Source organism: Alosa alosa, chromosome 1 (assembly GCF_017589495.1).
Source record: "Alosa alosa isolate M-15738 ecotype Scorff River chromosome 1, AALO_Geno_1.1, whole genome shotgun sequence".
Lineage (NCBI taxonomy): Eukaryota > Metazoa > Chordata > Actinopteri > Clupeiformes > Clupeidae > Alosa > Alosa alosa.
Window position 1 is genome coordinate 34,344,235 of NC_063189.1, and position 13,600 is coordinate 34,357,834.

Below are 13,600 nucleotides of genomic sequence, written 5' to 3' on the forward strand. Positions count from 1 at the left end.
CATTCCTCTTGGCAGACCAGATGCCAACACGAATAACTGCTTTCACACCTAACAATCCCTCACAGTCTCTGCATCGCAGGTGGAGGCTCATTATAAACAGCTCTTCACAGATAGTAAACTCCTGCTGTATTCTCAACACAACAGCCTTGAGCCTTTTTCTATTGCAGCATGACACATCTTCACTCTCCACAAATGCCAGTTATACTGTGACCTGGGATGTAGGGGAACCATGTCAAGCACTCTCTACCTCATGCAAGCACTCTACCTCATGGAAGAAAAAAAACAGGAAAGCTTTTTTGATGTCAGCATCTTCATCTGACATGTAAAGATAATAAATAACATTCCACAAACATATATATGTTGTTGTTTCTTCAAGAGTGTTATGGCTAAGCAGGTTTGCTCCAAATCACAGATAGGCTCTGTGTTTAACATTTTAAACACAGACTTTTTATCACTGCATGGTGATTTTAAATATCAGCAGAAATGCATATGAATTGCAAAAATCCAAGGTTTGGAGAAAATGTGACCTTACTAAATCATGAGGTACCGAACTATTGGTATCTGATATCTCATTGGCACTCACATATCTTGTCTGATTGACTTACTGCATCCATGATCAAATCATCAGATCATCCAAAGACAACAGAATTTATATGAAACCATGAATTTTCCCATGTCACCCTTTTTATGTCAAAAGAAACATAGCCTGTCTGAAACCCCCTTAGACCCCTGGTGAAGCAAACCTTTGACTCTGTACTTTGATATCTGATGGAGGCTTAATGCATCTTCTCAAGTGATTGCTCTGTGCTTTTGTTCTCCTCTTCAGCTCACAAGGGACCTGGACTCTAAATAGGATTTCCCTGAGGGCTGAGGAGAGGAAAAAAATCTCCTCTCCCTCTTGACTGCAGGTCACGGCCAGATGCTGCCCTACAAATCGCTGGACTCACATTCTCTGGATGTGTGCTGCTGGGGACAGCTGTGCACACAAGACATGAATTAACTATCTTTTTATCTTCCTTCTTATAGCGGAGGATTCCAGGTTGCTATTTGGGTATTTAGTTGCCTGTCTTAAGGTAGTAGGGTGCTATTATGTTACATGTAAACAGAAGGATATATTTGCAAAAGATTTAAAAGGTCTCGTTATACTGCAGACAACCGTGGGAACTGCCTTTGTTTACCTGAGATACCTTTTAAGACCTGAATAGAGCACTCCTCAGCCAGCTTGTGTAAATAAGAGCAGAACCGGTTATGTGGTGGGAGACGTAATGGTGATACATTTCCTTCTCATGGGTTTGAAAGTGTGCCGTATTGGGGCTTAATGTTGAGGACTGCGCAATAGAGCAATCTGCTCCAGAGCCAAACCTTAACTAATGAAACAACGCTGAAGCCAGAACTCGCAAGCTGCTTCTGAGGCTGAAATGTTCAGTGAAGTACATGTAAACCTTAAGATTACGCTCATTTGTGTAACTGATGGATGTAGTCTGCCTAATGTGCAAACATGATCAAACACACAGCTGCTCTGCTTTGCTTTATGTGTTAATTGTATGCTCATTGAGCGAAACACAAATAGGATGACAGATCCCAGCAGAAATAAAAACAAATAAGAAACAAATAGGATTACTCATATCCCAGCAGAAGCACAAAAATCATCTTTGCTGTGTAGAAGTCCTTGATTGACAATTTTCTGTTGAGCACTAAGATCTCATTTAATCATTGTGAGGCATATATGCTAGGTGGAAATAGAAGGCTCCTTTGCAGTATCATTCTCTCACATCAGGCTCCTGTTCCAAAACATCCAAGAGTCAAGCTCACAAAAAACAGCAGTTTTTCACATGGGTTCTTTAGTTCAATGTATGGCAAAACATATGCATATAATTTGGATTCTGGGCTTGTCTTGGCATGCATTCTTTTGGACTTTTTAGTGAGAAATACTTACAATACTGATAGCAGCTCTGCAAACAGTTATAATGGAAAGTGCGTTCAGACCAAAAATGCTGGTGACGGCAAGAGCAGAGAATTTCATACCCCAGACTGATCACTTGTTTTGACAAGGCTGCCATTACATTGTTATACATGAATTTTTGAATAGGAATTTAATATAGAAAAAAACACTGAATTAATGATACATGCTGCTGTTACTTAAAAAGAAAACCTCCAAGGCAAGCCATTGACTATCTGGCTGTAGCGTAGTTGGTCTAGTTGGACTAGCTTGGACTAGAGACCGGAGACAGAGGCTTTGAAAGGTCCCTCACTCCCACCTTGTGTATTATTTAAGCCACAAAATGTGTTTGTTGTGTTGGAGTGAGAAAATGCTGAAAAGCAACTCACACAGCCATCTCATGCCAAGCCTGCAATTCACTTGCCAATAGGTCCTGATGACAAGATCTCTGAGGATCTCTCCCCCTAACCACTGAAGTTTAAAACTCTTTATCGTACTGTAGACCACTTTATTAACCCTCAATATTCTAATGCACACTCATGATTATATCGGTTTTGAGCTGTATGTTAACCTCCCCTATTCTATGTGTCTAAAATCTTGCTCATATTTAGAGATACATAGCACAGTCATATATTTGTCCCCTTCAGTCACTATGAATAAAGATAGAAAAAAGGCTGTATCCTTGAAAAGAGTCTGTTTAGGCTGCAGGCCATTTAGCTATTTGTATTATGGTATTATGCACCAGCTCGAATTGTTGGCGGTTTTGCAATGAAATATATGGGACTTTGAATTGTGTCAGGCGACACGACTATGGTCCTGGCAGGATATTTTTGTAAAAGGGCTTTGCAATAGTCCATGTGCACTGGACAAAGCTAATCACTTCTCCACTCAGATTGTAGGTTGCTATGGCATTCGGCAGTGCTGATCGCATAAATACGTGCACACACACACACACACACACACACACACACACACACACACACACACACACACACACACACACACACACACACACACACACACACACACACACACACACACACACACACACACACACACACTCCAGGCTGTCCATGGCCTGTGCACATGAGGATATGATGATGGCACTTACATAATAAGTGTGTCTGTGTTCCTCGATGGAAAGAACAACACCCATAACTGAGCTTCATGTGCTTGTTGGTACCTATGATTTAGACAGTTCAGTTGTCTCTGTGGTCAGTCACTGTGCCAAAGCCAGGGAACTGTCAGCAACCTGCCAGTGTTTCCCTGGCGGATAATTACCCAGTTTGTTCCCTTTTTGTGCTTAACAACTGACAACTCATCTCTGAGCAACACAGATACACAGCTGCGCATGCACACACACACACACACACACACACACACACACACACACACAAACATGCACTGACAGAGATATTTCTTGTCCTGTTTTGGTGCTGTAGGGGCCCATTAGGAGCGTGGACAGGCAGACTGAGCTAAAAGGAAGCAGGCTGAGGATAAGAAACACAGAGTCACGAAAGACAAATAGGGAAACAGAACCCAAATATCTCTCTGCATTGTTTCACTGGGAACATCAGAAATATGACACACGACTAAAAACAAAAGGCTCCTGTGGCCCCCGTGACTCGCCCCTTCGGCTGAAACGCACTCAAGGCCTGAGCTCGGTCTGGCTCCACAGCTCAGGTTCAGAACAACGCCTTCTGCCCATGAACCTGAGCCCATGAATGAATTCCAAGTCAACTCCAAGGCCTTCTGAATTATGGATTGTTTTAGCCGAGAACAATTTGGCACCAAAGCAAAGGTTTTGGCCTTCCCTGCATCTCCAGACACCATAGTGCACCATCCATTATTGATCAACAGCTACCTGCTCCTCCACTTCACTGTCGTTTTTATCATGAAATCAGAGGGACAGAGAGCAAACCATACAGACATGCAGCCGTCACATTTTGTGAGGTACTGTATGCATAAGGCTGATGTGATTGTTTGATTGTTTACAATGCCTTGTAATTGCACATACCCTGAGTTATGCAACACTAAGCTACTCACCTATGTGCATATGCTCTATGTGTGTGCAATGACCTAAATTACAGAGCATTATGTCATTACTCTCACTGTTGCTCTGAGGATGCTACAGTAAATTGTTGGGGAAGCAGCAAGCAAATCCCTACACACAACAATTCATCTCAGCGTGCAGTGGGGAATGGAGCGGTTTGGAGTCCGTCTATCAGCAGCAGCAGAGTGGGGGAGGCATGAGTGTGTGACACTGAACATCACACCTACAATTGGAAGGCCATCCAAGCAGTATAATTACTCTCTCTGTGTGTGTGTGTGTGTGTGTGTGTGTGTGTGTGTGTGTGTGTGTGTGTGTGTGTGTGTGTGTGTGTGTGTGCGCGCGATGGAGCTGTAAAAAGGGTGTGTGTGTGTGTGTGTGTGTGTGTGCGCGCGCGATGGAGCTATAAAAAGGGAGGGACAGAGAAAGACTATCAGGGAGAGACTAAATCGGGAGTGCAAGCACGTTAGCATGGGACAACTTTAGTTGTATCAACAAACATGCACACAGTCACATTTGCATGGGAATTGCAGGCATACAGGTATAAAACAGGCTATTGTTCACTCCAAAGGTGAGGTGTGGAGAATTGAATCCAATTAATTTAAGTCATTTATTTGAGTCAAGCTGCAGGATTATTTCAGGAAGATCTGCCATTTCTGTTGGCACAACATAATCTCCAGAAAACCTGAAGTTGTAGAGTTGTACACCCAAATATAACAACAAACAGCAAGATTCTGACAACAAAAGCTAATGATTGGCAAGAACGGAAGTGCTTGATTTCTTTTGTCATTTCATCTGGTCAGAGTTGTCTTCATGCAAGACTCCCTTGTTGTCAGTAATGGAGTGAATTTTATGAAGAATTCAATAGCCCTAAATGTCTGTCTGTACATCAACCTATATGTGATGTTACTATATTTTATCCATTCTTGTCCCATAGACTTCTATATATTGGAGTTTAAAATAATATGACCACTGCACAATTTATGTATAAGACTTGCAATCAAATAGTTTCTCATAGCAATGCTCTGAGTCTCTGTGTGTGATTCGTCAGCTGATGATGTCATTAGTGTAATATTATGGCAAAACAAAGACAGGATTTAATGCAGACTCGTTAGCGGAATAAGGTCTCTTACATAACTTGTGTTTGACAACATAGATGTGATGCATTCTCTCTATTAGGGAGCGTGGTTCATTTCAGGAGGGCAACGTACTAGACCTGCTATATCAATAGAAAAGCATGCAATGCACTGGAAGAAAAATCGGTCACACATCAAATTTACCTCCAGATGCTGACAGTGTGGTCTGTGTTACGACTTGTCTCGTAAATCCTACAACACTACAGCATTGGTGTAATAAGTCTACCACCCTCATTCGTAAGCTATGATATCTGAATAACCATTAAGAGCCATGAGTTCGCTGAATACTCAAAGCTCTTCGTGCGTAACAGCATTCCGCTTAAATCAACGTCCAACTCTTTCACGGCTCGCGGCACGCACGGAGCACACGGCATTTCATACAGATAGGGTATATTTTTTTTAAAGAGCCCTGCCTCCTCGCACATCGATTGGCCGGGTGGAAAGTCCACTTTCGCCTATGATAGGTTGGAATTAAACTGTGAATACTGTATTTACTGCCGGCTTAGTTGTTGATGGTTTGAAACAGCAAGGACAGCGCAGGTGTCCAACACCTTTTCTACAGTCTTTCATTTTGCCTCATCAGTTTGGGAATGTTACCATGTGGGAGCTGGTTGCATTTAGGACAAGAGTTTTTATTTCAGTATGTATATGTAATCGGTTACCATTTACACGGACAGGATTAATACCCCAAGGATGTTTTGCGCAAAATTAAAGGAACTTAAAATTTCTGGAGAGTGCCCGTTTTCTATGGTCCTTCAAAATGAAGAGCCACGGAATTTTGAGAATTGCTCAAGCGGTCGTTCAACAAACGAATTGCCCATTTCCAAAGATGTGCATGGGCATATACCACTCATGCGTCCTCAACGGAAAACAAGCAAGAGTAAAGTTAATCTGCATACACTCGGAGAAAGCATTCGAAAATTAGTTTGTCCTGAGGTAAATATCAATCCTTTATACTGTACCACTAGCCTAAGAGAACAATTTTTCTTCAGTCTAGAGCTGGCAATATGCATTCTAATCCAGGTTCTGATGGAAGATGATGGCATCATTCTGTATTAGGACACAGTCTGAATTTAAAGCACTCCCTTGAGAATTACTATGACTGACAAAATATTCACACATTATAGTGAATACCTGTCGTTCATACTTAACATGTTCTAATTCTGACATTTACTATTTGCAGTTACAGAGATTACAAAATGCTTTCATGAGTGTGGTGCAGCAGCACAAATCAGATGATCCCTGGTAAGTTATGAAACATTCGTTTTTAATAGCACATTTGATGGGTATTATATGTTATGTCTTACTGATATCATATATTAATAATAGAGTTATGAATACAATGTCTAATTTCAGAAGGAAGATTTCATTCCCTGTATGGGAGCATTATAGTGTTCTGTAGTCAGCTGTGCAGCTGTCAGATATTCCAACTAAATTTGGAATGGGAAATTCAAAGATCAATCCTGTGCAGATATTTTCTCCATTTCCTTGTGTTTAATAAACACTTTAACTACACTGTATGACAAACATTTTTAGAGATAAGGAAACATATCCAGGAGAAAAACAAACAGACACACCCTGGTCAATATGTCCTTTTATGTACAACTCCTGACCTAATGCCAGATTTGTTTAGTTGTCTCCTCGTGCTGCATGGTTGTGTGGTCATTTCTTAATGTGTTGAGAGTCTCGTTTGTGATGTCTTTCTTTGGTCCACACCTCAGAAGTATGTTACACTGATTTTTCTCAAAACAGGAGACTGGAAAAGCCAGAGCACCTAGAGGATATTATGAAGAACTTATGTGTCAAAACAGGTACACTGAAAGCACACATTTTAACATGAGTTTCTGTGATTATTTTGAGAATCACTTTGTATATATATATTGTATATATTATATATTATATATTGTATATATTTTTGTTTTCTTCAAAAATCTCAGGTATTCATATGGATATGTTGAAAATATCCCTGGGCATTGAGGTGTTCAGAACCTGCTATGAGGAGGATGGTCATATTTTAGGAGTAGTGGGGGGAGCCCTGCATGACTTCTTGAACAGCTTCAATGTGCTTTTAAAGCAAAGCTCCCCACCCACCCCAGAGGCTAGGAGACATATCAGCGAAGCGTCCGTTCTCTGCCTGGACAAAGACCCCGGACTGCTTACCGTCTACTACTTCAACCCCCATCCCACCACAGAGCTCTTCTTCCCAGGCATCATCCAGGCGGCGGCCAGGGTGCTCTACCGCCTGGACGTGGAGGTGCGGATGGACCCCGGGGCCAAGGAGAGCGCCCTGGAGGCCAGCCACCAGCCCCACCTGCTCTACTCGGTGCTGATGCGCGACGCCAAGAGCCTGACCCCCAGTCCTATGCGGACGCTGTCCAGCGGAGACATCCCGCTCTCGCTGCTCTACTCCACCTTCCCCTTCCACGTGATGCTGGACCAGGACATGGGTCTGGTCCAGATCGGCGTCGGGCTCCGGCGACGGCTGCCCCGCCGGGACGCCCCGAGAAGGCCGAGGTTCGAGGAGCACTTTGTCATCGTCAGCCCCGAGATCTGCTGCACGTTCCAGGGGATCCTCACCATGCTCAACACCCAGTTTGTCCTGCGGATGAGACCAGGTGTGTGGACCGTGGAGAGCTCTGCCAAGGTATGTGCTGCCGTGTGTGTGCGTGTGTTTTGTCGGTGCTGGCATTTAAGCGATTTGGGGGGGATCAAAGACAGAGAGAGATGAAAGGTTGTCTGGATTTAATGGCAGTTGGTTGCCATGGGAGGTTCTCTGAGAAGCAGCATGTCTTAGTCTTAATCAGAATCCCTGCTAATTAAAGGGATTTCTCTGCCTGCAACCAGTGAGGAGATATGAGGACGAAATGTCACAGGGAAAAAGATCACCCTTTTAAGTCTGCTGTAATGAGTTTGATGTTGACCTATACAATATGGGAAAGATAAAATGATGTACACAAAGCTTACTTACATTAATCTTTGAATTAAGACCAACATTAGTGTTACAATATTATTATTCAAAGAAGACCTGAACATAAACTATACTCAGATTGTGGCAAATATAATGATGAAACAAAACCATTAGACCTGTACATCTCTTTTATGTCACCTTGGGTAATCCATGCTTAACACGGCTTATGGATCATATAATTATGATCTGACAGAGGTAATCAGAGGTGACTATAGAAAGGACCACAAATAATGTGATTATTATTAAGAACATGGACAAAGCAGTGACATGTTGGGATCAACTCCAAATGGAGCAATCATGGAGAAGACATGCCACCATTTAACTTTGCATGGTGGATAAGGCAAACTGCTGTATTTCTATGGGCTTCCCTTCCTAGAGCAGCACTGTTTCATATAAGTAAGATTTGTCAGTCCAGACTTGTCCAGCATTCAGCAGCATAAAGTGATTCTATCATACAATCTACCCTGCTTCTCCTTTCCTGTCTCATTTTCTCCTCTCCCCTGCAGCTGATGGATCTGAAGGGCCAGATGATTTTCATGTCCGAGATGAACGCTATCCTCTTTCTGGGCTCTCCGTGCGTGGACAAGCTGGACGAGTTGATGGGCCGCGGCCTCTACCTGGCGGACATCCCCATCCACAACGCCCTGCGCGACGTGGTGCTGGTCGGCGAGCAGGCCAAGGCCCAGGACGGCCTGAAGAAGCGCCTGGGCAAGGCCAAGGGGGCTCTGGAGCTGGCGCACCAGGCCCTGGAGGAGGAGAAGCGGCGCACCGTGGAGCTGCTCTTCACCATCTTCCCCGGGAACGTGGCCCAGCGGCTATGGCAGGGGCTCCCCGTGCAGGCCAAGAAGTTCGACAACGTCACAATGCTGTTCTCTGACATCGTGGGCTTCACCGCCATCTGTTCACGCTGCACGCCCATGCAGGTGGTCACCATGTTAGGGGAGCTCTACACACGCTTTGACCACCACGTTGGTGAGCTGGATGTATATAAGGTAGGCTCTTGACAGGCACTGGACTTTGGCTGAATGATCACTGACGGGAAAAGATCTGTGCTCTGAGACGCCTACAGATCAATCACGCAGTCATAGCTAGGTGCTTAAAGTTGATTTAATGAAAAATAACTCTTGCATGCATGTTCACTGATTATTCCCTAGAGTGTGTGTGTGTGTGTGTGTGTGTGTGTGTGTGTGTGTGTCCACCAATGGACTTGAAAGTACATAATATGGATGGAAAAAAGGAAATGAGTCACATTAGACTAATCAGCGTAATTTCCTTATTTACAATTACAAGGCTGTCAGGTTAAGTGAAGGATCTTACCAAACACAGATTGAACTGGAAACAAAAACTGAAATTATAAAACTCATTAGAGTTGATCCATGTTGAATTTGAAATGGAAACAAAACTGATGGTCTGTCATCATCACCCAGTGGGTGGTAGCTGCTTGTGATGGAAGCCTCTAATGAATGGTCAGATGAAGGCATTTGAGTTCATGGTGAAGGGGAAAAACACAGTTCCAGAAACTTCCAGTGAAAAAAGACTACAGGTTCCCTTTCCTTTAACTTTATCTTAGCAATTGCGTTAAAAGCTTAGAAGACTATCTATCATTTTCTGTGGATTTTGAGCAAAAGCTGCTTGTGTTCTGCCAGGAGGCTGGCTAATGTAATCACTGTGTCTCCTAAGTGAAACATCCCAAACACATGAGAGCCAAGGGCTCTTGTAAAACATGGTGAAGTCAGAGTTTAGTTTAGGACCCTGCTTTGTGTACATTCTCGAGGACGTCTCTAGCCTAAAATAGATCTCACTTCATCTTAACCAGACAACTGTCAGATGCTCTTCTTAACTCAATGGAAAGTAAATACATCTATAATAAGTGCAAGAGAAATGTGGTCAGCCTTTGGTTAATCATCAGTTTCCTCAGCATGAGGCTTTTTGATAGCTGTCATATCATACTGGCACTCAGCACAGTGTGTCTAATGACTTTTTTAAGAAAGGATTCATTATTACATGTCTAGGTATATGTCAAGGTAAACAAATAGGTAGGTAGGTAGTAGGTTAGGTAGTATAGTAGGTTTATAAGCAACAGTTTAAAGTATGCCTCCACAGAATACATTTATTTTTTTATGATAAACCTGATGATAAATGATAAATCAGAGCACCAGGTTGCCACAAAGGAGTGTGTTGTTTTGTCTCACCCACTGTTTCATTATTAGATGGCCAGAGCATATTGCATGACCACTTCAGAGCTGTGCTGTGTCTCCTGGGGTATTGCAGGTGGAGACCATTGGAGATGCTTACTGCGTGGCTGGTGGTTTGCACAAGGAGAGTGAGAACCACGCTGTGCAGATTGCTCTTATGGCTCTGAAGATGATGGAACTTTCGGATGAAGTCACAACCCCCACCGGAGAGGTCATCAGGGTCAGTAGCGTCCGCAGTAGCCTCTCCGTTCCCTTTTCCCACAGCTGAAAGGGAGGTCCTAAGGTCCTAATCAGAGAGCGAGTCTCATCAATTTAAATATGGACAGGAGTTTGGTAAAAAAAAATTGGTCTTGCCTGTCTGTAGCAACAGTGTACTTGTAAGCTCCTTGGCTGGCCAGTGTTTCTTATGAAGGAGACTGTCTCCAGTTGTAAAGGGAAACCAATGTTAACGTAATGTTTACAGCATCACGGAGTGCATCATCCAGTCCATCAGTCTGCCGTGGAGTCTTCTTACCTAGAGTGCCCAAGAAGGACATCCAGCTGGTGGCATTTAAGATTCCCTATTAACAATGTGGTCAGCCTGGTCAAAAGAGCTCAGATGATGGCATTTGTAATGAGATACACAACAGACTCCACAGAAATGCTACAATCCCAGACTTGGCAGGAACAGCAGGTTCTGAAATGAACAGGCTGTTGTTGCTGATAGCAGGTTCTCGTGGTGTGTTGGGAAAAAGAAAAGGGAGTTATGATATCATTACTAATAAATAATGAATAAATTGTTCTACATTAGTCATGTTTCTCTACTGCGATATCAGATGGCCAAACCAAGGAAAAGACTGAAAAGTGTTTTTGTAAATGTTAATGCAATTTATTAAAAAATATTTTTGAAAATATGTTTTCCTTGGCCAAATTGCTTGAGGAGGATTTGGTGCAAGCTTGTGATAACGTTTATTTTTAACCTTTTTACCATAAAAGAAAAAGACCCACATACTAGTAAGGAAACAGGAACAAATGTTGCTCTAGGGTTATACTGTACTCTACAGCTTGAGGAATGCAAACTTTATGTTTATCCTTTACACACTAAGATAAGTTTAGTCGTCAATGTGATCATTGGAATATCAAGATGTTTTCTGAGAGAGAGGTGTGATCAAAGCTCTGAGCCATGTCTCATGTTTTTCTCATCAGATGCGGATTGGCATCCACTCAGGATCTGTCCTGGCTGGTGTGGTTGGTGTGCAAATGCCTCGGTACTGCCTGTTTGGTAACAACGTGACACTTGCAAACAAATTTGAGTCCTGTAGTCAGCCACGGAAGATAAACGTCAGTCCAACCACATACAGGTGACTATTACAAGTGCCTAATACAGGCCTCTGAATGCACACTGACATGCTGACTGTAAAAATACTTCTGCTGTTGTTCATGTTTGCAATGACTACTTTGTTTATACTAAGCTCTTGGTACTGTATGCCCCTCCATTTCTGAAACTGTAAGACATAGGAACTATGCTTGACCCACAGGAAGATTGTCACCACTTATAGTTTTCATGCCATTGAGGAACACAATATTTCTCTTTTAACTGCACCTAGGTCTGAGAGTGTGCTAAGTTGTTTTAACGCTCTGCACATGTCCTCCTCCTTTCCAGGTTGTTAAAAGATCGGCCAGAGTTCACCTTCATACCGCGGAGCAGAGAGGAGCTTCCGCCTAACTTCCCCTCTGAGATCCCTGGTGTTTGTTACTTCCTTGAGGCTTTCGATCAAAGGAGCAGCAGTGACTCAAACACAGATGGGCCGCTGGCTGGCCATTCAAACACTCCAGTGGAACATACATATACATAAATATCATTGGGACAATGTACACAGAGCACGCCATGCTGATGCCAGAAGTTGTGTATTCACCATTCACATGCCATTGACACATATATAGCAGCCATTCCAGCAATAGGACTAAGATTGTCAAAATCACTTGCTCTTTTTTCACAGTGCACTGTTTGATTTACCTTGTAACTAAATATGTAGTAATAATACTTAGATTGTAGACACTTCTTTTTATAGCACACAGTGGATTAATATGAAGCTTTAGGAGTTACAGCTATAATGCATCTTAGTTAGACCATAATGGATGTGCAAACATTCCAAAATGAAAGCATTCATTACTTTGGCCTTTTGTATTTTAACTGAGCTATAATAAAGATATATGACTACTCAAATGGTGGTGCTTTTTTACCCTTTTTGCATTGTACATTTACGTTCTTCAGGAGAGACCTCTTGATATTGTTTTGTGTTATCGAGGAGTACAACCCGCTATAGGCTACTGCTGCGCAATTAGTAGACTTGCTTGCCTTTAGGGCATTGCCATTCACTGACCTTAAAAGTCATTCATTTTGTTGAAGTTACAGGCCAGGAATGTATGCCAACAACTGACATCAGTAGATGTCCAAAGAGGTAGATAGGGTTCCATAAGTTATCTATCATATTGCCAACAGATTCAGTACTCATATACATTGTAAAATTGCAATTTCAAGTCTGAGATATGTCTGGTGTTTAAATTACTATAAATATTCTTATTGTGGTTAAATTATTATAATACCATAAAGCTGTCTATTTATTTCAGACAATTCACAATGTTACATTTTCTCCAGGACAGGACACAATTTGGGACTGTAGCCTAAGGACCATGTGGATGTAAAGCCCACCTATGAAAAGGGAGCATTAAGATCTGTGTAAGACATTTAGACAGATTATAGTAGCTCATGATGAGACTTTCATTCATTTTAAATAACATATCGGAACTGCCTTCGGGGTGTAGCTGTGGATTTTTTTAGTTTGTGTGCACCACCACCGTCAGACAATCTTATGGAAGAGCTGTATCATCACAACAGTAAAATCAAGTATTTGTCATGTATTGCCATACAGTTGCACTTGATATGAAAAAAAAAATAAACAGCTCATATTTTAATGTAGCCAAGTTGTAAAGCCACCTACTGACATATCTCAACTATATCATTGCAAAAATCCATTGTTTGCATTTTGTCTATTTCAACTTTATAACCTAAAAAAGGAAAATTCTATTAGACCCAACATACCCACTCTTTACTGCTTTTGAGTTGCTATGCAGGTACTGTTACGGTGTTACCCAGCCCTCTCAAGAAAAAGGACAAAACAGTAAAAATACTGTATAATACAAATACAAATATTTTAAAGTGTTTAGTTCCCTAAACAAACTCCTGAGGTCTGAATGGTGATCTTTTCATATTTATATGTATTATACTTATTTTTTGGTCTATATCTATATCTTTTTGTCTATATATATATT

The 13,600-nt window shown here is 42.1% G+C and overlaps 1 protein-coding gene across 1 annotated transcript; it reads left to right on the forward strand.

The window, feature by feature from the left end:
• Positions 1 to 5,562: 5,562 nt before the first annotated feature.
• gucy1a1 (guanylate cyclase 1 soluble subunit alpha 1) lies at positions 5,563 to 12,488 on the forward strand. Its single transcript, XM_048247095.1, has 8 exons — positions 5,563 to 6,061; positions 6,309 to 6,370; positions 6,878 to 6,936; positions 7,063 to 7,769; positions 8,600 to 9,085; positions 10,365 to 10,508; positions 11,474 to 11,628; positions 11,931 to 12,488. The coding sequence occupies exons 1-8, from the start codon at positions 5,819 to 5,821 to the stop codon at positions 12,121 to 12,123; spliced, it is 2,049 nt and encodes a 682-aa protein (XP_048103052.1). The 5' UTR covers positions 5,563 to 5,818; the 3' UTR covers positions 12,124 to 12,488.
• The last annotated feature ends 1,112 nt before the right edge of the window (positions 12,489 to 13,600 follow it).

Excerpts from the sequence above, each read along its gene's own strand:
- gucy1a1 (XM_048247095.1), top strand. The coding sequence starts at position 5,819 with ATGTTTTGCGCAAAATTAAAGGAACTTAAAATTTCTGGAGAGTGCCCG. Across the intron at positions 6,371-6,877 it reads CACAAATCAGATGATCCCTG|GAGACTGGAAAAGCCAGAGC; the intron begins GTAAGTTATGAA and ends TTCTCAAAACAG. Across the intron at positions 6,937-7,062 it reads GAACTTATGTGTCAAAACAG|GTATTCATATGGATATGTTG; the intron begins GTACACTGAAAG and ends CAAAAATCTCAG.